Source organism: Paralichthys olivaceus, chromosome 5, assembly GCF_024713975.1.
Source record: "Paralichthys olivaceus isolate ysfri-2021 chromosome 5, ASM2471397v2, whole genome shotgun sequence".
NCBI classification, from domain to species: Eukaryota; Metazoa; Chordata; class Actinopteri; order Pleuronectiformes; family Paralichthyidae; genus Paralichthys; species Paralichthys olivaceus.
In genome coordinates this window covers 18,151,930-18,179,435 of record NC_091097.1, presented here as the reverse complement: position 1 = coordinate 18,179,435, position 27,506 = coordinate 18,151,930, and the positions used below count along the sequence as shown (strand labels likewise).

Below are 27,506 nucleotides of genomic sequence, written 5' to 3'. Positions count from 1 at the left end.
ATAAAGATACGTTTGTATGAAACGAGGAAGTGAACGAGGAAGTAACTGAGGAAGTCACTTTTGAAAGGAAACCGCAGAGGCCTCACCTAAAAAAAAAAAAAAAATTCCAACTTCATAAACCAGCTGGTAAATGAAAAGAATCCAAATGTGTTCGGTCTTAGGTGCTTTTACATTGAGGTTTTATTAAGTTATTTACTGGCTTTTTAATGATCTTTCACTTTTAAAATATTTTATTATTATTATTTATAAATTATTTATTTTACGTTTTTGACTTTTTTTTTTATCTTGAAATGCTTAATTTTCTTTTTTAACACTTCACAAATAATACTTGACACTTTAGTTTGAAATGCTTTATTGACATTTTATTTTGAAATGTCCTCCTGACTTTTTATTTCCAGCAGCTCATTATTTAAATTCACCTCCTGTTTGCTCAGAGCCTTGGTGTCATCCAGAAACTCGAGCGGAGGATGAACCTGAACCTGTGAGTTTACTCATCTCGGCTCCTGTGAGAGGGAAGTTGTTGAACAGAAGATAAAGAGCAGGTATGTGACCACCTCTACATGTGTGTGTGTGTCTGTGTCTGTCTGTGTGTGTGTGTGTGTGTGTGTGTGGTTGTTGCTCTCCTGCTCATGAGTGTTTGCTTTGCTCCGAAGTTCTTTCCTTGAGTTTGTATAGGCGGCCCTCAATATGTTGTTATATGTTAACACAAACACTCTGGGATATTCTGGAGCTTCATTAAACCAACGCTCCCCCTCCTGTCCTGCAGCATAATGTCATATAAATATAGTTTGAAGCACAGTTCCCTGTGAGGAGGAGCCCCTGTCTGAGTTGCTGCGTTCATCTTCTGTAATCAGACTCGTGGCTGTGCTGTGGCCACGTTTATATTACCGCCACCAGCGAGGACCTGAAATGAGTCACAGACCTGCTGCCCAAAATAACTGCAGCGGCTTTTTAATGATACTGTCGCTTAAAGCCTGCGACTGTTTCTAATTTGGATCATTAGCTGCACCGTGTTGTTGGCAAACAAAGTGTTCCCCCGGGGGAAACACTGGGCTGAGACACGCTATCCTGTTTCAGATCCAAACTTATCCTCAGGTGAGAGAAATGGTTAAACAACTGCACCACAAGGAAGACGCGATTCAGAAAAAATGTTAGGATTCATTTGGGAGGATTTACTTTTTAGTTCATGTCTATCTGCTAACATGGAGGAGGCACCTATACTGCAGCCAGTCACCAGGTGGCGATCGAGATGCTTTGGCTTCACTTTTAGAGAACTGTCACGTCAAACGAATAACGGCTTCAATAACTTGTTAATTCAAGCGATTAACTGTTTGTGTATTACGTGTTTGTGTTCGGTCATCGAGGGGTTTCCTTGTTGTGCTGGTGTGGGTTTTTGTTTTCTGTGCTATGACTTCACTGTAAACTCAGGACTCACATAACTGTAGTGAGTCATTCAGACTGAGGGAGTGAGTTGGAGGGAAATGTTTAAAATGCATGTGATGGAGCAGCGAGAGGGAGCGGGGGAGGGAGAGAGAGGTAGAAGTCAATGGGGTAATACAATAAATGCCATTGGGTAACATCAGCACATTATTGAGAGTCGTGTTTTCTGTCCTCTTTGTAGGTCTGTCTCTGATACTCGGGTAACCATGGAGACCAAGTTTGGCGAGAGACCAGATGCCTCCAGTCCTCAGAGTGAAGCTGTAGCCAGTGAGCTGCAAGAGTTGTCCCTGCAGCCCGCCCCCAGCCTGCTGCCACTCACCGACAGGAGGGGGGGTGAGTCGAACCAAGAACCAAAAATAAAAATGCTGTTGCTTAAAAGGTTCAGTGTGAAACATTTAGTGGCAGAAATTCATTATGAATAATCCTGGTGACGTTTTCACTCGTGTGTTTCATCTGAATTGTAAGAATCATTGTTTTCTTCACCCTGGAATTAAACCTCTACATTTGAATCTACGGAGGCCACCATGCATGCAACTTCACCACTAGATGTCACTAAATTCTACACACTGAGCCTTTAAAAAAAATGTTTTCCTGTTGTGGACAAAGCTGCTGCGATGACAGTTCCTCTGTTAAACATCACGGTGAGCGTCTCTGTGTTTCAAGAGCACTGTGAGAAGATGTTTCAAGCAGAGGGGGTAAAGGTTTTAGAGTTTACATTTCAGACATACTAGGTCTCCCCTCACATGACCTCATTGTAAACAGCGTCTTCTCCAGGCATCGAATCCACTCAGACACGTTTCACACATTGTTCATGTTTCAGTGAAGTTTTGTGTGGATCAAAAGTTCAGAAGAGTTTATAAAGTACGATGCTTTGCTGTAAATTAAACAGACTAAACAATTGTTGTGAGAAAGTTCCACTAATTCAGCCTTTGTGATTTATTTTAGTCTTCACCCTCTGACCATCACAAGTACTGCAACCAGCATTTCTCTTTCAATAACACAGAAACAAATGTGAATCCACGATATCTGGTTGAACAGTTCAAGAAACAAGAGCATCTGATAGTTTTATCCAATATCAAATCCCATCAGCCTTGAATAACCCTTCTATACATAGCACTGTGTGTGTCCATGTGTGTGTTCATGTGTGTTTGCAACCCTAGACCCAGTGTGCGCAGATAAAGAGGTTCTGGATATAGCGGTGCAGCCAGCTGGTCCTGCTATTTAAACCAGGAAGAGTGAGAAGTTAAGAGGAAAGAGAGATATAATATCCGAGGAGAGGTTGGTCGGGGTGAGGGAGGTAAAGAACAAGTGTTGGCTGTAGATTTTCTCAATCAACAGATGATTAAGAAAATAAACGCTCTTTACAAAATGAAAGCTTTGGTCCAAGTTCATATTAAGTTGGTGTTATGTTTGTAAAATAACATTTTAGAGAGAACGTTTCTTCTTCTGAAATGCAGAAATAACAGTAAGGGCGTGACAACTCCACCAGGGGGCGTAGGAGTAAGAACATGAGATGATTTTGAGGCTTGTTTGCAGCTTTCTCTTGTTTTAAGAGGAGTGATGGAGCTAGAGACGAGGCACATATGGAACAGTGGGAAATATAAAAATGATAATTCAGTTATTATGAATCTAAATTTTCTCCGGCTAATTTTAATCTTTCTTCGCTGTAAAAATATAAAGGCGACAGTTTTTCAACCTTTTCATGTCCCATCTGCAAAACGTCCCAATGAATTGTCAAAACAGCTTCTCTGAAACACCCACACATGATATCAGACCCACGTCCTGAGTGTTAGAGATCATCTGTATCCAGCAGCCAGCAGCATAATGTCTTGAACTAAGGAAAACTAATCCTCTGCAGCCTCAGAGCCAAACTGTAATTTCCTCTCAGTACTGAGCAGAGGGTTGTTGAGTCAGGTTTTTTTAATGAACACACGCTGAGTTTAAAGCAGCTGCATTTGGCCGTGACCTTTCTCGACCTCCGCTCTCATCATGTGACATAACAGCGAATCCTTTTAATAGATCCGTGAGCTACGGCCACAACAGAGGACAGTGAGTATTGATGGAACCAGAGCCGCACTTAAAAAAAAAAAAAAAAACGAGGTTAAACACGAGGGTCCATCGGCGTCTCGGCAGAAACCGCTTCTGTTTTTAGGAGCTGAATGATTCAGACGCCGTGCTAGCTGCACAAACTCTGCACATATAGACACACACATTCTGAGAAGAAACAATCGCACACAAGCACATGCAGCAGAGCAGGATTATCTCTGCCAGCTCTTTGGTTATCTGCAGTAATGGTGGATCAGAGTCCTGATTCGTCTTTCCCCTCTCTCAGGCGTGATTTGCCCGGGGACACCACATCTTGCATATTAACACACTCGGGGCCGAGAACGCAGACACGTCATCCTGCACATTCATCACCAACACACAATCCTATTCCAGTCAGTCTCTGATCACGTAATTTGAACCCGACAAGCACCGTCGGTTCATTGTGACACTAACTGACAGCTGAGATGAGGGCGCTTGGATTTGTTCACCTTGAAAGGGCCCCCGCTCACCTTTTAACGTCATGTCATATTATCTGATGTCAGCCAGGACGCGGCCGCAATAATGGAGATGAATGAAAGTGTGTCTGGACGAGTGCAGGTGTCCTACACTGATATGCAGGCAGCCGGGGGGGGGGGGGGGGGGGACGGTCGAGCTGAAAGAGAGATAAAGGCTGTTTAAAGACGAGGTCACTGACTCACAGAGACACGCAGCTGCTGTTATTCATTTTATTTTCAATTAGAATCCACCATGGCCAGTTTATTAATGTTTACAAGATGCAGAGGTTTTCTTAGATACGTGTTTGCTTGACTGACAACTTCAGAAAAGAAGTTTGGTTGATTTATGAATTTAATTTGTCCATTAACGATGTGATTAAGTTTTTCAAAACAAGAGAAATATCATTCAAATTGAGGATAAGTGTTGAATTCCAATCTGGTTTTAAAACAATTCCTGAAAGATGAAGTCCGATTGTGACCAGACAAACAATAACATACAAAAACACAAAAAACATTAAAAGCTGTAAATAAATACTGTTTAGAATCAATCATCTGTTTGTGCCAGCACGTTCACTGCACATAAAGATTTTCACTATCCTGAAAAGAAGACGTCAAATTAAAATGGTTTGGGTCGATTTAGGTTATTATCACTCTGATGTTAGTTCAAGTATCATCAATTAGTTATTTGATGCTATAAAAAAACAGGGTGAAATGTTTCTACTGACAGCTGAGACTGACTGCTCAGACTCTGGCTACAAATGTGCAAGATGGCAGCATTCGCATCGGGGAATAATCTGGCTTCATTTCTGTCGTGGGAGGAAGTTGAGACGCGTCGGCCATCTTTATGTACAGTCTACGATCTGACTCGTGAATGTGAGCGTCGATTCTACTTGAACTGGTACAAATCCACGAAGAAGAAGAAGCTTTCAGCACATGGCTCGGACTGAGCTGCCCTCAGTTCATTCTAATGCTGAGCTGTTCGTGCACGAGTAGCTGCTGCCTATCAAATGTCAGCATCTATCTCTGTACAGCCATAAAACTCTGTAATTTCATGTTGCTGAATCAAGCTGCGTTCATTTCAGATGCCTTCCCGGGTCGTTCCTCGATGTCACGGTAAACAAATTATAATCCTGAGCTGTAATTGACAGGGTAAAACTCTGTAAATAGTTAGACAGGTGGGAAAAAGCCACACGGTGACAGCTGACAGACTCGATATCTGGTGCAGAGAGTCAGCAGGTGTTTTTTTCTGTGTGTGTGTGTGTCTGGATTTTAGGGCCTGAGGGCAGGATGGAGGAGAGCTGCTCACACAGGTGCATATCAACCGCACCACACTGAGCTCAGATCAGTGGTTTAAAGCAAGAGATGTGTGTGTGTGTGTGTGTGTGTGTGTGTGTGTGTGTGTGTGTGTGTGTGTGTGTGTGTGTGTGTGTGTGTGTGTGTGTGTGTGTGTGTGTGTGTGTGTGTGTGACTCGTGTGCGCCTGTTTGTGTCTGTCAACAGCTGAACGACTGAATGCAGCAACAGCTGTGACGGACTTGCTTGATCACGGATTTACGGACACTTGACACACACATGAACACACACACACACACGCGTGTCGGTCAGTCCTGTTGCCGCAGTTGAAGCTGAGCAGAAGCTCCGGCAGCTCTGAGGTCACACAGCGTTCCTTGTTTTACTATGTGATACTTTTACAGAGGACACTTGTTTTACTCTAATGAAGGAGTTTTTCTAAAAGTTGGGGTGGACGTGTCTGTGCTGATGAAAGAGAGAACTCTCCTTTAAGGGTCTTTGATTTTTACAAACTGCAGAACCCTTGAAGAATATTTCTTCATTTCTTTCAATATAACTGAATCCAACGACTCTCCTGCTTTCAAAGAGGAGTTCCTCGCTCTGCTCTGTGGATGTACCGACTGGTGACAGCTGCGGTCGACCACCGGCGTCTCGTTGCTATTTCATCAACGTCTCATTCAGAATAATTGCTTGATCGTGCTCGCCATGCTGGAGCAGCTGCCCTGCGTCTGCATCGAGCCTGCCCCGTTCAGGCCTCAGCCAATCAGCAGCAACATGGATGAGAGAGCCATTCGGTTTGAGTTAGAGCGACAGGCCTGTCAGAGCCTCAGACAAGGTGGGATACCTGCACACATGAACATTTACAGAATCACTATGTGGTAGTGTAAAGCAAAATTTAGCAAAATGTACATGCAAGTGATATTCACATGTTTCTGTCCATTTAAAAAAACTCATATATTGCACACTTCAGTGACTGCGTTCTAGTGTAAAGGTTAATTTTCTGGGCGGAGGTGTTAAGTGGATCGTATTCTCTGTAAATGGCTGAATTACAGCTGGGGCTCGGCCAGCCTGGGCACACACACATGAACCCACCAACCTGTTGACTGTAGCGCCAAGGACCTTGCACCAAAGTAGCTGGACAGATTTAGGAGATGTCAAACTCTGCGAACTCAAAGACACTTCACAAGGAGTCATAAAGTGTAATGACACAGTTTGAGCCAACCCCTTAAAAGTCATTCTTTATTATAATGTTTTAAAAACTTGGAATCGTAGAGGAAAGGCTTCCATGGCCTCAGGTATGTGTAGGTGACAGTATATGTATGTTTAAATTTAGATTTCTACATACAGCGTCTGTGGAGGTGAAGGGGCGGAGAGAGCACCTTCACCTCCACAGCGTCATTTTCTGTCTTTTAATTCAGCCTTTATTTTTTTTTATGATTTCATAGAGACATCTTATCACAGGATTGTTACAAACCTGAGCTTAAACTGTCAAACCAAATAAAGATTATGCACAAAGACGTCCCCCGGCTTCGGAAGGCAGGAGAGACTCATCTATGGTTCTGCAATGACTGAAGTTCTGCCAGTAAACGAATCCTGTGACAAAACAAACATGGACGACAACCTGCGGCGTGCACGACTTATATGTGGAGACGTTTGAGCTGCAAAGGTCAAAAGAGTAGTTTAAAAAAGGTTGGAGTTCTGATGAGCTGCAGGACGGAGAGGGAAGTGTAACTGTCAACAACAGTGTACAGAGGGAGAAGAAGATGAATGAACTTTGTAAAAGAAGCTGACGTCAGTGCACAAGAGACATCAGCGGTCGGCAAACATGTTTTCATGAGAATGACCGGCAGCAGCTGCATCTGAAGGTGTAACTTAGACATTGAGAGACATTTTCACACCTGAAGCTCTGAATCTTCAGGTGTGAAAATGCTTTGTTCCACTTTCTTGGTTTCACATTTTAAATTAGAGAGCGAGCACTAGTTTGAATGCACCCAATGAACGTCCTCAAGCAACACAGGCAACGATCCTGGGCAACCCATTTCTGGAGAGACCAAGAAGTTGATCGGCCAATTATCCTCAAAAGGAGTTTTCGCGCTGCAAACAAATCAAACCATGGTTCAGTCTGATCTGGACCCAGACCAGCTCTTAAGCTCTGGTCTGTGGTCAGAGGCACCTTTCACTCCTTTTATTTTCTATAGACTCAACAGAAAAGTCTGAAGGTCCGCACCAAACAAATCTCCCTTAGTTAATTGATCTGCTGACTGTCGGGACCTGACGACCCAGAGTGTCATGGTCCTTGTCCGTGTTAGTTCGTTCAGTCGTCACAGACAAATCAAGTGTGTATCCTCCGCCTTCAGAGGGAAATTGAATTCACACAGTAACTCTTGATGAGCTGGGACTGGTTAGATCTATCGACGTGCCATCCATATACAAGTCTCTTTCATTTCTGCACCACTTGAGCACGACTCTTTTCAACTGTCCTGTCTTTGCATGTCAGCAATTTACAGTCATGATCCTTTTTAATTCATCCGCCTGCCCAGAGAGATTCAGTTCCAAGCAGAGACTGGTGGAGAGAGAGGACGACCACAAGTTATAACATTGTTTGATATGTCTTGAGTTTACCAGTAATCCAAGATTTATTTCAAATGCGGCATGTTTGCATCTTGTAGGATCGTTACAGTCGCTCGTCATTTACTTTGCACTGCTGCTACACATGCTGTAGCAATGAGCACACGCTCCCAGAATAGATTCTGTATCAGCACATTGCATCACTGGCCTGTCATCTCTTGGCACACATCATCGCCCCAAAAACAAGTGTTTGTTTGTGTGCCGGTGCCTGTTTCATGATTATGTGCTTATTATCACACCAAGCTGCCACGAGTGTAGGCATTAAAATGCTTATTCACCGTGCGCTCCCGTGTATATTCCTGTTTCCAAATATTAGGTTATGCATGCTTTGTAATCGGTATCTGTGTTAGGGTTTGTTTTGTTTATCCGCCTGCAGGAGCCGGTTAAATCGCTCCTGCTGCCAAGGCGTGAAACTGCACCATCCTGCGTCAGCCGCATCCTCGTCGCCGATATCAAAGGAATGTGAATGTTTTTATCTCAGGACACAGAGAGGGGCTGTCTGCAGATTCTGCACCAGAGCCTGCTCTCAACATTTCCAATGCAGTGGCCTGGAAACGTGGGCAATGCTCAAACACTATAGGGCACATGCAGTGTTTTCAGTTGAGAGAGAGGCAGCAGCTTAAAAGATGTTTTGACAACAAGGATGAAGACGTTTGAGGCAAGATTGAAGCTAAAGCTGGGGGATACAGATTCCTATTCTGTCTGACACCTTTATTTATTCCATTTAACGTGATCTCAACCCTCTGAGTCACCGAGTCACCTTATTTCTTCACGTGTAGAAGAAAAAGTAAACCTCCAGTCGCTGTGAGTGGCTAAACTATTAAACAATATGACATTAAATCACATTTTATCCACCAAACCTTCAGACATAATGTGAAAGGAGTTGCACCTGGAAAAGATCGCACATCTTTGCATCTTTTTGCATCTTTCAGCTCATTGTTTATGTTTTCAGCCCTGAGATTCAAATGTTTTTGGAGACAGACTACATTAATGACTGGCTGGAGAACATAGTGAAGCATTTAGCAGGTAAAGAGTCACTAATTCTCCCAGGTGAAACCAAAACAGAGCAAAAAGTCTTCAGAAACATGCAAATAAATACCAGTGTTTTGTCTAATTAAAATGTAGCTTTAGATCTAATAATTACTTATTGATTTATGCTATAGTGGGACATTATCTGCATTTATTTACAAACTAAAACATTTTACACATTGTCCCGGAAGGTGTTTGTGTATCAAGCTGTTTTTCAAACTCAATCATATCAATCGTCAATTATGCAGATTTTTCGGGTTCAAGTCCTGAAAATAATCATGTGAAATATGACTTTGTTGGCTTTATGAACTGAACCTGACTGCTGATCAAATGACAACATCTGGGTTCTCGGCCCATGTCGCAGGAACGCTGCGCTGAGGAAAGATGAGCTACGGTTTGAATGTCATTTGGGTGGATGACTTCAGGCCACAGGGTCCAGCAGTAAATTCTGACTTAATGGATTTGTCCTTTTCACATCAGCTCTGATCAAACATAATGACCCGGCAATGAGGGAAGGAAGTTTGAACTTCTGTTCATCAAGACTTCGATAAATGAAGTTTGAACTGTGTTAGTAGGAACTGTCTTGTCGAATGTTGTTGTGAGCATGCAGCTCTTACGGTAGTTCACACTTAACGCCACCTCTGCCACAGCTCTGCAGTGCAGCGGCCCCTGGCTTTTCTGGACCGACTCCAAAATGTAAATGTCAGGTACCTAAAGAAGTTAAATATGTTGTGAAGAGCTTCCAGGTATGAATTATGAAAATTAATGTAAAGCAGGATAATTAAAGTCATCTTCAAATATGCATGTAAATGTCTTTCTGGTATCTCAAACTTTCCGACGTCTCTGCGGTGATGAGCTTTGCTGAATTCAGTTGTATTTGCAGTGTGACTTTATCAGATACTTGACACAGGAAACTGCGTCTGTCTCTGCGTGTTTCACTTCCCTCGTGAGGTGTGTGAGAGAACTTTTCAAGTGTTCTCACAGGGGACCAGACATTTGATCACCAGCAGCAAAGCAGAGCATCTTCAGTGTAACACTGCGCCATTATTACTTACTTTTATTGCCTCGATATTTCATTCACAGACGTTTTCCTTTTCTAAAACTTGCATCTAAGTTACGAGCATTGTTGACATTTTTGTAGCTTCCTGTGGATGGGACCTGATGGAGGGAAGATGTATTGTGGATTTGATTTGATGATGTAATGCTGCTCTCCATTCATTCTGCAGTGACTGACTTTCTTTCTTTCTTGTTTCTGTCTTCAGTTCTCCAACTAAAGCTGCAACAGAGAAGAACGAGAGAAGATTTGATCAACCAGGGAATCATGCCACGTAAGTCCACAGCCAAGTATTATTAAGAAAAATGTTATCATGTGAAATATATGTAAACGTTTAAAATCAATATTGATCCTGTACCCGAACTATTCATCAGTTCAGATCTGCACGATGACAAAAGCTTGTCCCTAAACATGACTCGGATATAGGACATGCACTTAATGGTTAAAACTGTTAAAACCAATATTTATTCCAAAATGAGGGGGGGTCACATTTACATGATTTAGCACATGAACTTGTCACCAAATTATAAAAACACCATCAACACTGTGCAGCGGACATTGATGTATTAACATTTTAAATGCAACGAACTATCAGGTCAATTCCAAAGGATATTAAAGTTTACAGAGAAATCAGTCAGGATTCAAACACTGAGTATGTCTGAATAGTTTTATTCAAGAATAAGGAACAGAAGAATATCCAACATGTAAAACGAGTAACCAACTGTAAAGAACATATAAAACTAAGTACATAGCACACTACAGATATAAACATTCAAACATAACGGTGTGTATTGCAAATGAGGATTTGTGATTTAGCTCTTTGAATGAACAAATCTGCAGTTTTAGCTTCATAACGACAAAATATTATAAACATCTCTCAGCATAATGATGATATTCAATATTATCCAAAATAACAATGAACGGAACACGTTGCCTTCATGAGGAGAGGATGTGTTTGCAGGGCTGCTGTGTAAAGATGTACCTGTAACCTAAACTGAGGTTTTTGGTTCTCGCCTGAGAATCTGTCGTGCCGCTCTAGTTTTAGCCTCATCGTTTGCCGCACAGCCGTTACAAAAGTGATTTGTGGTTCAGTCGGTGCTATCCTCTCAAGACAAACAGACAGTTTCAGTCTGCAAAGTAAAGTGAAGCGAGGTCAGATTTTCAACTGCCAGCGTAAACATCCGTTAGGTGCATTTTATCTGATTCAAAGATTTTCTATTGTACTATTGTCAAAGTTAAACTGTTTTAGTTGTGTTTACATCCCTGTGACCCAACATGAATTAAGTCAGTGTAACATGCTTTTCCACTCATGAGTACAAAATCTTAAGATCTGAATTTAAACGACAACCACAAAATCGATGTCAGTAATCCCTTGTTGTCTGGAGCTCATCACAGCACCAACAGTTTATTTCTATTCATTTATAGTGAATCACACAGCACACGACTCTCACGGGGTTTTCAGTTTCAACCGTTCCTATGTCCACACACAGTTAATGTTCTGTGCTGGGCATCTTATCTCCAGGTATAAGATCTGTTCTTGTCCTGAGTGCTTTAATAATCTGCCTTCACCAGGGTATTTGTGCTCTGCATCACAAATTCATACTTCCCCTTTCCTGTGTATATATAAATATATTTATTTATATAAATATATATATATAACCATTGCAATACAATAACAGGCTCTTATCTTTGTACACAGGCAGCTTGAATAATGAGCACGGTTCAGACCTCATCTGGCCACAGAGCTGCATTAGTATGAAAAGATGCGAAATAAAATCTACCTTGTCAACAATGAGGCTGTACTCTACCATTGAGTCTCTTATGTAAGAGAGAGAGAGAGGGACACTGAGAGGAGACTGAAAGTTGTTTCATTGAGTAAAAACTACCTCAACTGCTGAGCCCTGTGTGATTTACCTCTAATGACTCCAGCTAATATTTGTCATTTTCTCTCAGTCTCTTTTTTACTTGTGCTGTTGGCTTCAGTATATTTACTGTCTTCCATGTGTTCCTGCTCCTCTGTCCTCCTTTCATTGACAGTCCACCTCTCTCTCTATTTATTCTATATTAGTCTCTATATTTACCTCCCTGTCTCTTTACTCATTAACTTTCCTTCCATTCTTCCCATCCTCTGATGACTTTTGTAAAAGTAACGCTCCCTCAACTTTGAACGCTCTCCATTCCTCTTGCTCTCTCTTAAACTTTTGTCCCTCTTGCACTTCTTTGTGCATTTGTCGTCAGAGTTCGGCTCATGACACCACATCCTCTTCATTTCTTTAATAAAACTTCAGATGACACCTCAGAGGAAACTCCTGCCGCTCTAGTTTTGAAGCGTCTCACAAACCGTCACTATCTCTCTCTCTCTCTCTCTCTCTCTCTCTTTCTTTCTCACTCTGCCTCAATCTCTCTTCATCTCTTCAGCTCTTTTACACTTATTTGCTCTTTTATTTCCCTTCTCTAATCTGCTCAGCACAATTTCTGCTTGTTTGGAGCCTCTGATTCTTCTTCTCAGATGACACTGATAGAGCTGTGGAGTTTCTTTGTTCTTCATGATAATCATTCATAGTGCAAATTGTCGACTGTCATGCATGCATGTTTGGTTTCGTGAGGCTGTGGTTTGTGGTTGTGAACACAGTGTGACCCACGCCTTCTCAGAAAAACACAACGCATTAAGAAACATACTGATTGTATCACTTTAAACTTATGGTTACAATGGTTATGGTTTTTTGCCTTTACTTAAAGCCCCTAAAATAAACTTTAGGCAGAGCAGAACATTTTAAGCACAAGTAAAAGCACTTTTCAGTCGGGGACTAAACTTAAAAAGATGAGCACCACTGGAGGAAGTGATGCTGTTCCCAGTGTTTAAAGGCCGGCCATGCTGGTTAACTTTAGCTGGATGGCAAGAAGCCATGATGGAGCCACTCATGCACATAATGGGGTCTTTTCTCCCTGACCTCATCCCACCAATCTCTATTTCCTCCCCTTCATTTGCCCTTCGGCCCGTTGTTCCATTTTTCTTCCAGCTGCCTCTCTCCATTTATCTCTACTCCCTGTCTTCCCTAAATTCATTTTATGATTTTCCATCCTCTTCCTATCCATTTCAATCATTTTCACTTTTGCCCCAGCTTTCAAAAACCTTACTCTGTGCTCATCCACCCATCCATGCTCCCCCTCCATTCCACTGATCATTTCCTGTGTAACTGAGTGATAGGCAGGTTCTCGCACCCACAAGGAGGCCACATGACCCCGCTGTGGACGGGTGAGAGGTCTGGGGGGGGTGGATGTCCCCCCAGGGTGTGTAGGGGTGAGTGTGTACCAGCAGTGTGACAGTGCTCAGCGACGTGAACTGAGGCTTGAGCAGGTACCAGCAGTCTTGCCCCCGGGGTTACTAACCTAGTCACACCAGAGATGTGTATGTGCAGCCTCTGCATGTGTGTGTATGTGTAAATTTAGTTAAATGCAGTTCAGTCAAAGTGTTAAGACTGCGACACATATCTTCACCGGTCTGGTTTTCACTGCAGCCATGTTTGAACCTTGATTCTTTAAGGACCTTTGCCATAATTGAAGGACACCTATCCTTTACCTTGCTTCTGCATTTTGGTGCCACCTGAACACCTCGACCTTGCAGTCATCACCAGTTTGTTCAGTTTACCTCAGCGGTCCACCTGCCTCGTCCTCGCCGCTTCATTCAACGATTCAGAAAACCAGTCTAACCAGCCTCACTCGCCACATCTACCTTCACTCCATCTGAGTTTGTTAAAAATCCCTTTAAATCCTAAAATAAATAAAACAGGACACAAATCTACACACGAGGAAAACGTCTACAACAACAAGTGTTCAACAAAATCCAGAAAACTCTTCAGCTCAGCTCAGTGTCATGACAGATACAATCTTCAATGAAGTGCAGGCTCCACGGACATTTGTGTACTCGGCTCTCTGTGTTCTTACATATAGAATATATTATATAATGTCTGTATTGATATGCTGTATTTAATGCTGGTGTCCTTTAGGTTTTACGTTTCCAGAACCACTCATTCCTGGGCTTTTGCATTATCATAGGGCTACAGGAATATATTCCATAAATGTCTCTGGCTCATTGGACGGGAGTAACTCTCATTACTTTTCCTCCTTGACCTTGTGAGTTTCGACCCTTTTACAGTGTCTGGTGTGGGACCACTGCCCAGGCTGCTATGCATTTTATTCTAAGACGTACGAGCATGTGACACTGGAAACACACTCAAATGTGAGAAAGGAAAAGATTTGTCGATAAAAGAGCAATAATCCTCACCATCAGTAAAGCTATTCAAGCTGAACTGAAACTGAACTGTAGAAGCAAAGAACCATTCAAAGCCATTTTGCTCTCCATTTCCCCTCGATGGAGTGAATGTACACAGCCATTAATGCTCTCTCTCTCCATCTTTATTCCTTAAGCACTGAAAAGTTCAGCTGCCTTCCATGAACAGAGACGGAGCTTGGAACGAGCACGGGTGAGTATGTCACCCTCGAGTCAATCACGGGGTCAAAACTGAGAGAGTTTCAGCCGACAGTTGTCCGTGCAGGCCGTGTGTCATGACACACCATTACAGCGAGAGGGTGGCAAAGAGAAATAACAGCTGAAATTAAGACGTGCACTGAAGACGAATATATCAGACTGTAAGGTCACGTATAAAAGTTTTAACTACACCAGGGATTCCTTGTACTCCTCGGATATGAAGGGAGTAGAAAACTTTACCATGTTGGGAAAGATATGTACATTTCAAACGACGTCACCATCACTGCCCACATTAATCCATGTGTCCTTTTCGTTGACATACTTTTGCGATAATTAACTTTTTAAAGAAAGAGGCAGAAGTGATTGTGTTGAATAGTTGTCCAGGAGAAAACCCCAGCACGTAGGCCTACGTTCTCCCAGCACAGATTATATTTTAATACCAAGTCTTGTTTTGATCGTTTGCTCTGATCGTCCGTCCTCTCCTCCTGGGGCCAGGCTGCACATTACAGCACATACTGCGCTCGCTCGTCACACAAGAAGCCGGCAGAGCGAACGTCAGAACTTGAAAACATCAGAGCTGTCATAGCAGTCCTTTTTTTTCTGTCTAGGGGTTTTCTCCATCACGATCAGACAGTCAGACAAACAGATGGCAGAGAGCCAGGTGGATGTGAGGGAGAAAAATAGGTCATTAATTATTCTAAAGAAACTAGCTTATGGACTTTGTATTGTCTAATTTAAATTGAATTGTCCTAATCCACATTCTTACAAATAAATACCAGTTTAACCCCCAGGCAAAAGTAATGAATGTTAATGAGAAAACAGATTATGGCAAAAAGACAATGTATTTAAACGTCTATTTCTCTCATTCTCCAGACTGAGGACTATCTCAAGAGGAAGATCAAGAGTCGACCGAAGCGATCAGAGCTGATCAGGATGCACATCCTGGAGGGTGAGAGCTACAGAGCGCCCCCTGCTTGTTGGTTTTGCAGCTTTGGGTCAGTTTGACTAATAACATCTAATGAAACCAGCACGCTGTTAAACATTTCCCCATTCGTGTTATTTGCTTCCAGAGACGTCTGCAGAGCCGTCACTGCAGGTCAAGCAGCTGCAGCTGAAGAAAGCTCGTCTCGCTGATGATTTGAACGATAAGATCTCCCATCGGCCCGGGCCCATGGAGCTGATTCACAAAAACATCCTTCCTGTTCACTCCAGTATTAAACAGGCCATAGGTCAGTGCTGTTTCTCACATCTTTTCTGTGTTACTCATCTGCATGTTTTTTAGGGGGCTGCACACGGAAGCAAATTAAAATCCTCCCGTCAACGTGTATCAGCTGTAACAACAGCTGAATTCAGAGTAGACAGCTTATTTGTTGCTTTTTCTGCCCTCTAGTGGCCAATACATTCTGAATTCACCTTTAAATAAAATGCTCTCTGTATATACTGTATGCTGTAGAGGAGCTAAATAAATAATGTAATTCTAATGTGCAATATATCACAGCACACCCACACTTTGAGGCTCCTGACAGGAAGTCCCTCTTGGTCCTCTCCTCCAGCTTTTATGAACACACTGATGTTTCCTCTCTGATGCCTCAGCTGCACACCCCTCCCCCCCCACACACACACACATGCACCCACACAGCTGCATCATCACACACAGTTAACACACACACACATATTTACATCCAACATACACTGCAGCGTGAGTGTTCATGCTTCAAACCAGTCGCTGCTGTGGGTTTGGAAAGGTGAAAGTAGGATAAAGTAAATCATGCATGCCCTCTCATCTCTGCTTGACAGACGCACAGTTAAGACGTGTCTCCTTTCTCTGCTGTCAGCTTTAAATAGCCATGCTGGCTGCAACCAGAACACATTATCTTTCATTAGGACAATTACATACCTATTGACGAGTTGAGGGTCTAAATGAGAGAAAGTGATTTCTCTCTGATGTCATATTGTGACAGGTATAATGACATCATTTACACAAGGGACCAGTGCAAAGTAGGACATGTACATGGTTGTAATGTGCAACCAGAACTAACCTGATCAAATGTAAACAACGTAACGAAGAAGTGAATCTCGGTCCAAACTTTCAGGTGTGGAAACTTTCATTGCCCGACAGAGAGATCAGAGACGTTGAGTCCAGCTGCTTGATCGATGTTCAGAGGGAAGATTGCCGAGATTCAATAAACTACAGTGTCAGTGGATTATCCGTCACTGTCAGCGTGTCACAATAATAACCACAATTACATTATCACAACTCGTAGCAGGAGCTCCTGGGACACGAGTGTTACACAGAGTTAACATGCAGTGATACACACATGCAGACACACACTGGCGCAGCACATCAGTAGGGAAGTCATCACAGTACTAGATCAGAGGGTGTTAAATCTGCCCCATGTTGTCTTTTCATCATCGCCTGCTGATGGTAAATTAATGGCCAGTGGTGTATTTTACATAACTGTCTGCTGTGGCCCACAGCAGCTCCAACATCCAACAGCAAAAGTAAAGTCTTACTTCCAGTCCCGGGGATCCTAGCAGGTAGCTTCACTCCCTAATCCCTGTAAAGACTCATAAATCTGCATAGTAATGAATTGATTAAATCATATCCCTTTTGGGAAAATTATCAGGAGAACTATGCTTTGATTCTTTTCTATGCATATTTCTTTTTTGCATACTTTACTTATTGATGTATATTTTAATTTTAATTTCGGAACATTTTGTAGAAAAGAGAATAATTAGAAGCACAGGAGGCGCGGCTGGAATAAGCACAAAGAACAATGACTTAATGAAGAGTTAATGCACTCGCAGCATAAATGACACAACCCGTCCTCGCTGTTCGTTAGAGAGACGCCATCTGTCACGTAAAAACTTGGATGAATGAGGTGCTGGATTTATGTGGCGGCACTGAGAGTGAATGCAGATGAATGCAAGCGATCACAGAGATAAAGCTGGGCTTATCCAGGCCGCAGCATGGACGAAATAGAAGATATCATCTCATCCTGTGCACACTGACTTCCATGGGCATGATGTGAATGCAGACACAAGAAGTTTTTAAGTCTCTCTGCAGCTGCCGTCACACTCTGTTCAGGGATAAACGCTCTGGGTGACATTTCTGGAGCAGACACTGGAGAATAAGCTTGTGGTGTGAGAAGCTTGTTGTAGTATTTCACACAGTCAGAGAAGCATTAACACACACATGCAGGGACGTGTCGCTGGTTCTAATAGAGGAGGCGCTCAGGATCTTCTTTGTTGGCACAGTGCTGAAGGTTTGGATTCTCGATTCGACACCTGTTGTGTTGACCTGTCCCTGTCTTGTCTTGTCTTGTCTTTAAAATGAAATAAATGAGTCACTCACTATCAGTATTAACAATAAATATACCAATTCATTTGTAGCTGACAGTTGGACATATACATATAATTGTCCCCTCATTTAGAAAAATTCTTCCCTTTCTCCCTCTCTCAGAGACACAGTTTCCAAAGGCTTCGGGTGATAACCCATCATGTGATGTGGACAGCAGGGACAGTTTGTCTCCAGTAGGACAGGAGTCGCCTACGACCGTGGGAACCCCGCCCTCTCCTCCAGACACTGAGAGCTGCATCCCCTCTCCTACACAGGTATGAATCCTCTGGAGGGAAGGTGGCGATGAACTTGACATGCCGTGTGCCATGGATGCAACACTGGAGCAGTTTGGCTTGATTGAGTTCCAGGGGACGGTTGGGTCTTGGCAGAGCGTTGTGCTTTGTGACTGCCAGTCTTTGTAGAAGGGTGCTTTACTTGTCTCGTGAGGCTGTAGTAGTAGTAGACGGTTGAGCTCAGTCTGTATTCGTCCATCAGGACCCTCCTTCAGCTCCTCGACTACCGCTGCTCTCTGGACACAGACCCTCAACGAAGCTGACCAATGGGAAGACAACACCATCCTCCCACAGGATGGGAGTGGCCTCTCTGATCAGGGTAAGTGACGAACCAAACCTCACCAGACAGTGCTCAGATATAAAGATGGAGCAGTCTAATGTTTGTGTTACTAACAGAACAGATGAAGTGTGATGTGACGGGGGTGGCACAACCTGAGACTTGTGAAGCAGAGCATGAAACATTTGCATCAACTACAGAACATGAACAGCTGCTGCTCCCGTTGGCACCATGGGGCCAATTGTCATGGTTTTATTGTCAAGTCGTTTTCAGCTGCAGCTGAAGAGACAGAAAACTTTAGAGTCAAGAGATATAAAAATAAATGAAGAGCAGTATGTGCACATTTATCAGGTGGCCACACACACGACTTCAAATGCATTCAGCTTACAAACTTGTGTAGGTTGGATTGTGTTATTTGTGTAAACAGCTTGCTGCAGTGCCCTAAGTGGTAGAAATGTAATAAATACTGCTGTACTTTGTCATATTACAAACAAAAGTATACGTTTACAATTATCAACATCACTTCTTTTCTTGTTCCAGACTAAACCAAACTCTGACCGCTCCAGCCAGAGACACAAGAAACCCAAAGACAACCAGCCAAAGGTAGATTTCTGTTCCTGTGTTCAGACCATAGACTTTATATAAAGATGGACGATCTGACAGCATGCCCTGCCTCCTCCACGTCAGCAAATGGGACATGGGCCAAACTAAAAAGCCAAAGTACCTGTTTCTGTCAGTTTAGGTCATTCTAATCACATGTATGTTCAAGTGCTCATATTTGATGGTGAAATGTCATGACTGACAGCTGAGACGGACTCACGAAACGATAGAGCACGTGAATGGATGAGACCTCGGTACTTCTTGTCCACCCCCGATCGCTATACTGTGCAGATGGCACCGTTCAAATTTTGGCTTTATTTCTGGGCAGTGGGAGGAAGTGGAGATGAGTCGTTCATCTTTATTTCCAGTTTATAGTTTAGACTAGAAGAGGTAGTAAACACGAACAATAATGTTGTTATGAACCAGTTTATTGATTTGTGACGTTGGTCATGATGTGTTTCGTTCCAGATAAAGAAGTTAAAGTACCATCAGTACGTCCCTCCTGACCAGAAGGGAGATAAAGAGCCTCCTGCCCTACTCGACTCGTCTTATGCCAAAATCCTGCAGCAGCAGCAGCTCTTCCTGCAGCTCCAGATTCTCAATCAGCAGCAGCAGCAGCAGCAGCAGCAGCAGCACTTGAACTACCATGCCATCCTGCCCGCACCACCCAAGTGAGTGTGGAGTTGGATCTCAATGTAAAGAAAAAGAGCCACGCTGTACTCTTCAGTTTAAAATCAACTTGGTGGTGCAAAGGTTTTATTTGCATTTACCATTAATAGTGTAAAAATCACTATCTTCTTCCTGCCTCTGTATCTCCCCCCGAAAAGACCTCAGAAAAATCAGCAGCCGTCTTCCTCCTCCAACTTCATGACCAGCTCCTCCCCACCGCCGCCTCTCGCTGCCCCCTCAGCCGCCCTCTTTGTCCTGGGCCGTCACAGCGGTCAAAGTTCAGCTCCTTTAGCTGGGACCCAAGTGGCGTCTCTACCTCCAAACCTGGATGAGATGAAGGTTAGATCATATTTCTCCTCATGACATCACTTAAACTAATACATGTGTAGAATCAACAGGTCTCTGCTGTGAGGCGATAACAGGTGGATAGAACCTGAATTTGTAAAATATTCTTGTTGTCATAGCAAAGTGGCTCTTCAGCTCAGAGCTGACAAAGAGAGAGACAGTGACAGATTATTCCGTCTTTATTTTTGTCTCCTCTCCTCCTTTTTCTTTAATCCTTTTTCAATTTTCCTCTCATGTTTTATCCTCATCTCTTCACTACTTATCGCTCTTGTCCTTCATTCTCCATTTCTCTCTCACTCCATCTTCCGTCAGGTCGTGGAGCTGAAGTTCCAGCTGAAGCTGCGTAGCTTGCCCGTCTCTGGCACCAAAACAGACCTCATCGAGAGGCTGAAGGCCTACCAGGAGCTGAACGGAGGCAGTGGCACTACCTCCTCTCCAACAGCAGGGGGTAACACAGGGTCGGGGGCTGAAGGAGCAGGAAGATCCTCCCATCCTGCTGCAGCCGTCTCCGACAGCACATCACAGCAGCAACAGTTCCAGTGCTGCCAGGCATCCTCTCTGACAGATCAGCGAGGTGACTGCAGATGATTTCCACCGTGCCACACTTACAGTCACTGCATGTTTGTGTGGTTTTTAATGAAAAACAATCAGAATTATCAATGATGTATTAGTCGGAGGGGGGGGGGCTGCTCTGCTGAGTGTAAACTGCCTGTGGATAAACAAGTTATGAAAAATGAAATAGCAAACAATATCACCCTTTCATGATCGTGTGTCTGATGCGTGTAACCCCCCCCCCCCCACTTCACCTCACCTGCAGCCGCTGCTCAGCAGCTTATGACCTGCAGTGGTGCGGTGTCACCACCTCCCGTCTCCATCACCCTCTCTGACCGACTGTCGGCCACCAGCAGTCCAGAGGATTCCAGCATCAACAGTGATGCTTTGGAGGAAATGGTAAGGAACTGGTTCAATGTGATCTGTTGAATTAATTTTGTGTGAAACCCCAGAGGCATCTTTACATTTGTTTTTCATCTCACACACACACAACATGTATTTAGTGTTTGAGTAGTCGAGTGTAATTTAAGTGGGACTACTTAAGTTGGACTTAGGTGTTGAAGGTAACTTATTTAAAATGCATATGAACTGCCTTTATTTCTTATTTTCTGTCTAGATGAGGTCACCTCTCTCCCAGTCGAGTCTTCAGCCATGTTCAACTCCTCGGCTTCCAACGAGTATTAAAGAAGAGCCCTCATGTTTTGCCCCAGCTCCATGCCAGTTCTCTTTAAAGCCAGCGTCTCTGCAGAAACACTGCCCGGTCCCATCAGCTGTTCCCACAGCCACACGGACTCTTGACAAAGACAAGATGTTGCAGGAGAAAGACCAGCAGATAGAGGAGTTGACCAGGATGCTGAGGCAGAAGCAAAGGCTGGTGGAGGTGCTGAGGATGCAGCTGGAGCATGGGAACAGAGGAGCACAGGTTTCTGAGCCTGTGGTTCTCTTAAGAGTAAAACAGGAACCTCCTGATAACCCTGGTGTCCCCCTCAAGTCTGTCCATCCTCCATTCCCCCCTCAAACATCATCTGTTTCATGTGACACTGACACTGAAGTTACAATCAAACAGGAAGTCCCTGAGAGAGAAGAAGTTCAGTCACTAGCCTCCCGTGGATTACCGCAGTCTTACTTACAATCTCAGGAAGCCCAGGAGCAAATTCAGCTACACATGGAGCCACAGAAAAAACAAGAGCATCATGACTGTCTGCAGCAGAACGCTCTGCAGCACGTCGTGCACAAACTCCTGCTACAGCAGCAGCAGCAGCAAACCATCCACAACTGTAACCAGGCGCTGGAGAACCAACAGAAACTTTCTCTGGAGAAAAATAAGAAATCTCACAAACGGCAGCAGAAGCAACAGTCGAAACTCCATCAACAGATTCTAATGAAACAACAACTGAAGCCGCTGTTTCGACAGCCGACTAAACAGCCGCAGCAAATCCAGATACACACCAAGATACATCTGAAGCAACAACAGGTGCTAATACAAAAGAAACATCAGGTGCAGCAGCAGGCCCCACAGGTGAGGACGGGGTTCAGGGTTGAAGCTGTGTATAATATTTTGGACACCAAAGAAATAGAATGTGCTTCTTCCTCTAAAGGTTTTGTTTGTTCTGGTATTGTTTCTTGTGCAGGTGTCTCAAGAGTGCGTGAAGGAGCAGTCAGGCTCCGCCCTCTCTCTCCCGCCCTGGTCAGACTCCACCCCAGCCCTGCTCACAGACGGGGACGGCAACCACTTCCTGATCGCACTGAGCAATTGTGTCACTGAGAACCACAGAACTGACACACCCAAGGGAAAAGGGACCAATCACATCACTCTCCAGGTACATGACATCACTTTCAGATCCCAGTTCAGCAGGGGGGTTTCTGTGTATGTTATTCCTGTGTCTGTGGGGGTTTTCTCTGGGTAGCTTCCTCCCACAGTCCAAAGTCATGCAGATTGCGGATTCTGAGATTCTAAATTGACCGTGGGTGTAAATGTGTGTGAAGGGGCGTTTGTCATTGCATGTGTCCTGTGGGCGACCTCTCCAGGGTGAACCCCAACTAATGTCAGCTGGGATTGGCTCCAGTGTAGTGGGATGATGTGATTGTAAGATGATATAGACTTATGTTATCATTTTGCATGGATCCCTGTGATACTCCTCATCCTCAACCGAAGCCTGGAGCCTCCTTCCTCTTAAAAAGTGCAACATCAGCCTGCTCTGTTAGTGTGTCGTTAAAACAGAGACAGAAACATGAGTGAAAGAACTGCTCCAGTGAGTCTGTGAAAATTAATGACTTATGCTGTTTCACACAATGACAGCAGTCCTTGATAAGAGTGTCTGACTCAAGCCAGATGCTGATTATTATTGCTTTGCTAATTACTCTAACGACATCCTCCATTAATATGATTCATGTTGTTAACGGGGGAGGAACAAAGACTCCGTCGCATCTTGGCTAATTGAGATGTAGAGTATTTCTGGTGGAGCGCAGGTGTGCTGGCTCTCTTTGTCTGCGGGGTGAAGCCCGACCTCAAAACATGTCAAGATTTGTTGACTGCACATATCGCTCTTGGTGGTTGGCGTAAGTTTAATACAAGTATAAGAATATATCTGCAGGAGAGAGCTGTGGGGCGGTGATTCCCAACCCAGGGTACGCATCTCAGGGGGGTCGCTTTGAGGTTCATGGAGAAACTGTGGAACTCCTCAACCAAGTAAAAACAAACACTGAGTGAACGCCACATTTCAGAGTGTGTAAAAATGAATTATCAAGTGAAATGGTTATGTAATAGATGCTGAAGTTATTAAAGGTAATGGACGAGTGGTTGGAATACCCACGTGGATAAACAGAAATTATATATGGTTAATATATAGAAATATTTATGGATTAACATAAACCAAAATTGAGTTAAAAGCGATAAATACATTGCTACAACAAATTTCTTATTTTTACTTAACATCTGAAAACAGGTAAAGAACAGGGGACTTCATGTGTCAGTGGAGCGACCACAGCAGGAGGCCGCTCAGTGTTTGTCTGCACCGCCCAGTCTGCAGCCTCTCCTCCAGAACCAGGAGGTCGCTCCCTCAGGGGAAAACATCTCATCACCTTCCTCTCACGCTGTAAGTAATCTGCACACGACACTGGGAATCCTTCAAGGTGATCTGGAACTTTCCCAAAGACTTTTCCCATCATCTTTTCCTTGGAGAGTGAAACCTTTTTCTTCTCCTGTTCTGTTTCCAGCTCAGCTCCAGTCCGGAGGTTTTATTTAGTCCTCTGTCTCCAGCTTCTGTTCAGACAGCCGCCTCCTCGCCTGATAACAAAGTATGACGCACTGCATGCTCCAAATGTGTCATTGCACAAATCAGCTGTTTAATGCAGACCTTGACACACCAGCCAGCAAATGTTCAAAATCAGGATTTTATTGATCGTTGCCAGTTTGTTTATATTTATGGCTCCGCCCCTTCGACAGTCAGCGTTCCACAGGTGTCAAGTGTTTGTGTTGTCCATCCGTCCGTCACATTCTCCTTGGCACAGATGGCCTGAAGGAATTTATTTAAATTTGATTAATGCACAGTTGGACTCAACGATGAACTGATTAGGTCAAAAATCACCAAAAGTCAAAATCTCTGTGACCTCACCAAAAACATTTCTTGCCTTGTGAACATCTCACATCAAGTGCTCATGTCATGAAGTAACACAATGTGTGTGTGTGTGTGTGTGTGTGTGTGTGTGTGTGTGTGTGTGTGTGTGTGTGTGTGTGTGTGTGTGTCCTCAGCATACAGAGCATGAAGAGGATTTTATCGACATCATTTTGCAGACAGGAGGTGAGATGTAACATCGTTTGTTCTTAAACTTATCCGTCACACTCAGGTCCAGTTACCAACACATCAGTTTGAAATATTAACTTCCTCTTTCTCTTTGTAGAAATGTCGACCCCCTTCAACACAGCTCCAGACTCATCTCTGGATCGTCTCAATCCAAACTCCCCTGCCTCCTCCCCCTCTCCCTCCCCATTCCAGCTGATGCTATCTCCCCCCGTCGCCCCCAGCTGTGACTCCCCCCTGCGCTCCCCCTTGGTGCTCTCCGAGCTTCAGACTCTGGTCGACGCCACAGGAGAGGAACAGCTCTTCGGTAACACTGGAAGTGGACGCCTGGAGGACTTCCTGGAAAGCACCACGGGCAAGCCTCTCCTGGGGGTGGAGCCTGGAGGCCTGCTGACGCTGATTGACGACCTCCACAGCCAAATGCTGTGCACCCCCAGCATCCTGGACAACCCCCCGTCTCCCATGGACACCTTCGACATGGCACCAGAGGAGGAGGAGCACGGCCTGGACAGTATGGATTGGTTGGACCTCCCAATGGGAGTAGAGACAGGGGAGGAAAGCCCCACGTTTGCCCAGCTCGGCCCCCAAACTCCCCCTAGTATCTTCTCCACAGACTTCCTGGACAGTTGTGACCTGCAGATACACTGGGACTCCTGCCTGTAGGAAATATGTGCAGCGGTTAGTACACATACACAAACATGGAACTGAGAGCTGAGGCTTCAGTTTTTGATGAGAGCACTTTCTCTACATCTTCACACACACTGGGTTATTGACTCCTCAAGCACTTTGACCTTTATTTTACCTACACACTGAAGTATTGACTGTATACAAGTATTAGGCAGGTCCTACATATGTACTTACATAGTATATATATATATATATATATATATATACACTTACTTCTGTGGATTTGGACCCACTCTGTGCTGAGGCTCTTTATACTGGGCCATGCAGCTGTTCCGTACATAGAGACGAATCTACCCGCTGTCACAGACGTTGTGTTGTTGTGGAAAGTTCAATCGGTTTTTCTGACCTTTGTCTAATTAGAATGCAAACTCTTCCTTAGCTGCCTTTCGTAGTAAAGATAATCCATATTTGACCACTGCAGGAAAAGATACAGACAATCGATAAGATTCGGTCAAAGACTGATTTCCCGGCAATACAACTGTATATATAGGTTGTTTGAAGACAAGCTGCTCTCCATAGTTTTAAAATATTAAAACTATTCAGGAGTTTTTTTCCACTGAAAACGAGACATAACACAAGTGAGGGAAATGAAGCTAATTACTTTGCCTGACTTGATGTTAGTCTGGGGACAAAAGACATGAAGTATTTAAAGATGTGGTCTAATCAGAATCATTTATCATTTCATTCACAACTTCCTCCAAACAATTCTTATGCAAAACGTTTTCTGCAGCTGGCGACTCTCAGGTACTGAGGTGAGAGATGGTGACTCCTGCAGATAAGCACAACAAAATAAACTTGACTTGTCTTATTTTATTTGCAGAATTACAGAAAATGACATTGATATTTAAAATGTTTAGTGTTTTTAGAGTATTTGTCAAGTGTCTTAAGAGAATGGCACTTTAAAATGTTACAGGCGAAGCCAGCCGTATTCTGTGAACATTATAAACACGTACACACATTTTGTATTTATATATTTGATGTATGTATTTGCTATGATGCCCTCTGAATGTGGGACTAAGGTTTATGCACCTTATATGAACCATACAGCCGGATGTTGACTCTACATGTATCTTTAAAAACAGCCCCACTGTCGTTTCTCTCCCGTTCTGTTTGCACCTAATAGACAGATGCACATACAGGATAATATAAAGGGAAGGAAGTTGGTTTTAATGGTGATAATTGGCTGTGCTGTACTGTATCAGTACTATAGCCACTGAGGTTTTTATTTCCCTCTGAGATTTTACAGTGATGTTTAGGCACTAAGATTTATTATAAGACACATTTGTTTGTATATATGTTTTTAAATCTATACACCAGAGTGTAACACTCTGTATATAGGTTGGTGTGTACTGTGACTTATTACTATATTTTTTGACAGAGGCCTTACATACAGCTCTTCCTCAGTTGTCTTAAAGAGGAAATGAGTAGATGTCAGGGGTCAAAGGTCACATAAATCTAGAAGAAAGAACCAAATATGGCAACTGAAACTATACTGGTTTTCAAAGTGATGCAACCTCAGGGCAGTACCGAATGTTACTGGTTTTGTGAACATATGTAACGTCAAACCTGTGATAAATGGCTGTTTTACAGATCTACTTATTGAAATGATCATAAGACTCTGAACTGTGAATTAAGCTGGAAAATTTAGATTTAAAATAACTGAATAATGTCTCTCGAGGCCTTTGCTTTGTTTGATGCTGATGAAGCTGCTGACATTGAAACACAAAGCTGAACATAATTCTATGCTTCTGTGCAAAGTTTTGTTTATCGTCACACCCGCAACCTTGCTGCTTATCTTTAAAGATCTATAAAAAGCTCAAACACACACACGCAGACATACAAGCCGACGCTGTTATTAACCTACATAGGTACACAAGAACATACACAAGTACTTCAACACTGTCACATTGATTTACAAACCTTCAACCTTCAACATTGACCTTCACCTCTACTCTCACTCTAACCTTCAAGTCTTCACATTAAAATGTAATGATTTATCTTATGTGGATTTTTTAATCTGGTGACTGTTTAAACTTATTCATGGCTTCACAACATGAGTAATGCAACCACACACACACACACACACACACATTTGGGTGGGTAAAATGTGCTTTGAGCAAGAGGATGACAGAAATGACGATGCGGTTACAGCTCTGGGGCGAGGGAGCAAAACACACACGGACACACACACACACGAGTAAACGCAAACATATTTCTACATGTAATAAGGACTCAGCTCCCCCAGTTGTATTTTTGCCCGTTCTGTTTCAGAGAGAGCTGCGAGCCGGCGCCTGCTGGTTTTGACAGTGAGTTGTTCATGAATTCAAACAACTAGCGTGAGAGTACTGCTTCTTTTTCATGTTATTGTCACGATGCTGTTATTTAGCAATGATTTTTATTTTATGATAAAAATTGCTCCCTCGCAATCTGTAACAGCCCCGATAGTCACTGCACCCCGGCGCCACGCCTGTTCT

General features: G+C 43.4%; 1 protein-coding gene across 3 annotated transcripts; it reads left to right on the top strand.

Annotated features, from left to right (window-relative positions):
• Positions 1–116: 116 nt before the first annotated feature.
• Positions 117–26,701, top strand: LOC109641051 (myocardin-related transcription factor A-like). Of its 3 annotated transcripts, XM_020105359.2 has the most exons (19): positions 117–542; positions 1,622–1,773; positions 10,189–10,254; positions 14,409–14,464; positions 15,343–15,418; positions 15,540–15,698; positions 17,933–18,084; positions 18,305–18,421; positions 18,920–18,982; positions 19,448–19,650; positions 19,807–19,987; positions 20,306–20,567; positions 20,811–20,944; positions 21,162–22,064; positions 22,177–22,365; positions 23,491–23,640; positions 23,762–23,842; positions 24,297–24,345; positions 24,446–26,701. In XM_020105359.2, exons 2-19 carry the CDS (start codon positions 1,647–1,649, stop codon positions 25,006–25,008), a joined length of 3,531 nt encoding a protein of 1,176 aa, XP_019960918.2. In that variant the 5' UTR covers positions 117–542; positions 1,622–1,646; the 3' UTR covers positions 25,009–26,701. The 3 variants fall into 3 exon arrangements, with proteins under 3 accessions (XP_019960918.2, XP_019960917.2, XP_069380884.1); XM_020105358.2 differs by lacking the exons at positions 117–542; positions 1,622–1,773 and adding an exon at positions 5,839–6,104; XM_069524783.1 differs by lacking the exons at positions 117–542; positions 1,622–1,773 and adding an exon at positions 9,894–9,956.
• Positions 26,702–27,506: the final 805 nt, after the last annotated feature.

Excerpts from the sequence above, each read along its gene's own strand:
- LOC109641051 (XM_020105358.2), top strand. The coding sequence starts at position 5,975 with ATGCTGGAGCAGCTGCCCTGCGTCTGCATCGAGCCTGCCCCGTTCAGG. Across the intron at positions 18,983-19,447 it reads CCAAAGACAACCAGCCAAAG|ATAAAGAAGTTAAAGTACCA; the intron begins GTAGATTTCTGT and ends GTTTCGTTCCAG. Across the intron at positions 22,065-22,176 it reads TGCAGCAGCAGGCCCCACAG|GTGTCTCAAGAGTGCGTGAA; the intron begins GTGAGGACGGGG and ends TTTCTTGTGCAG.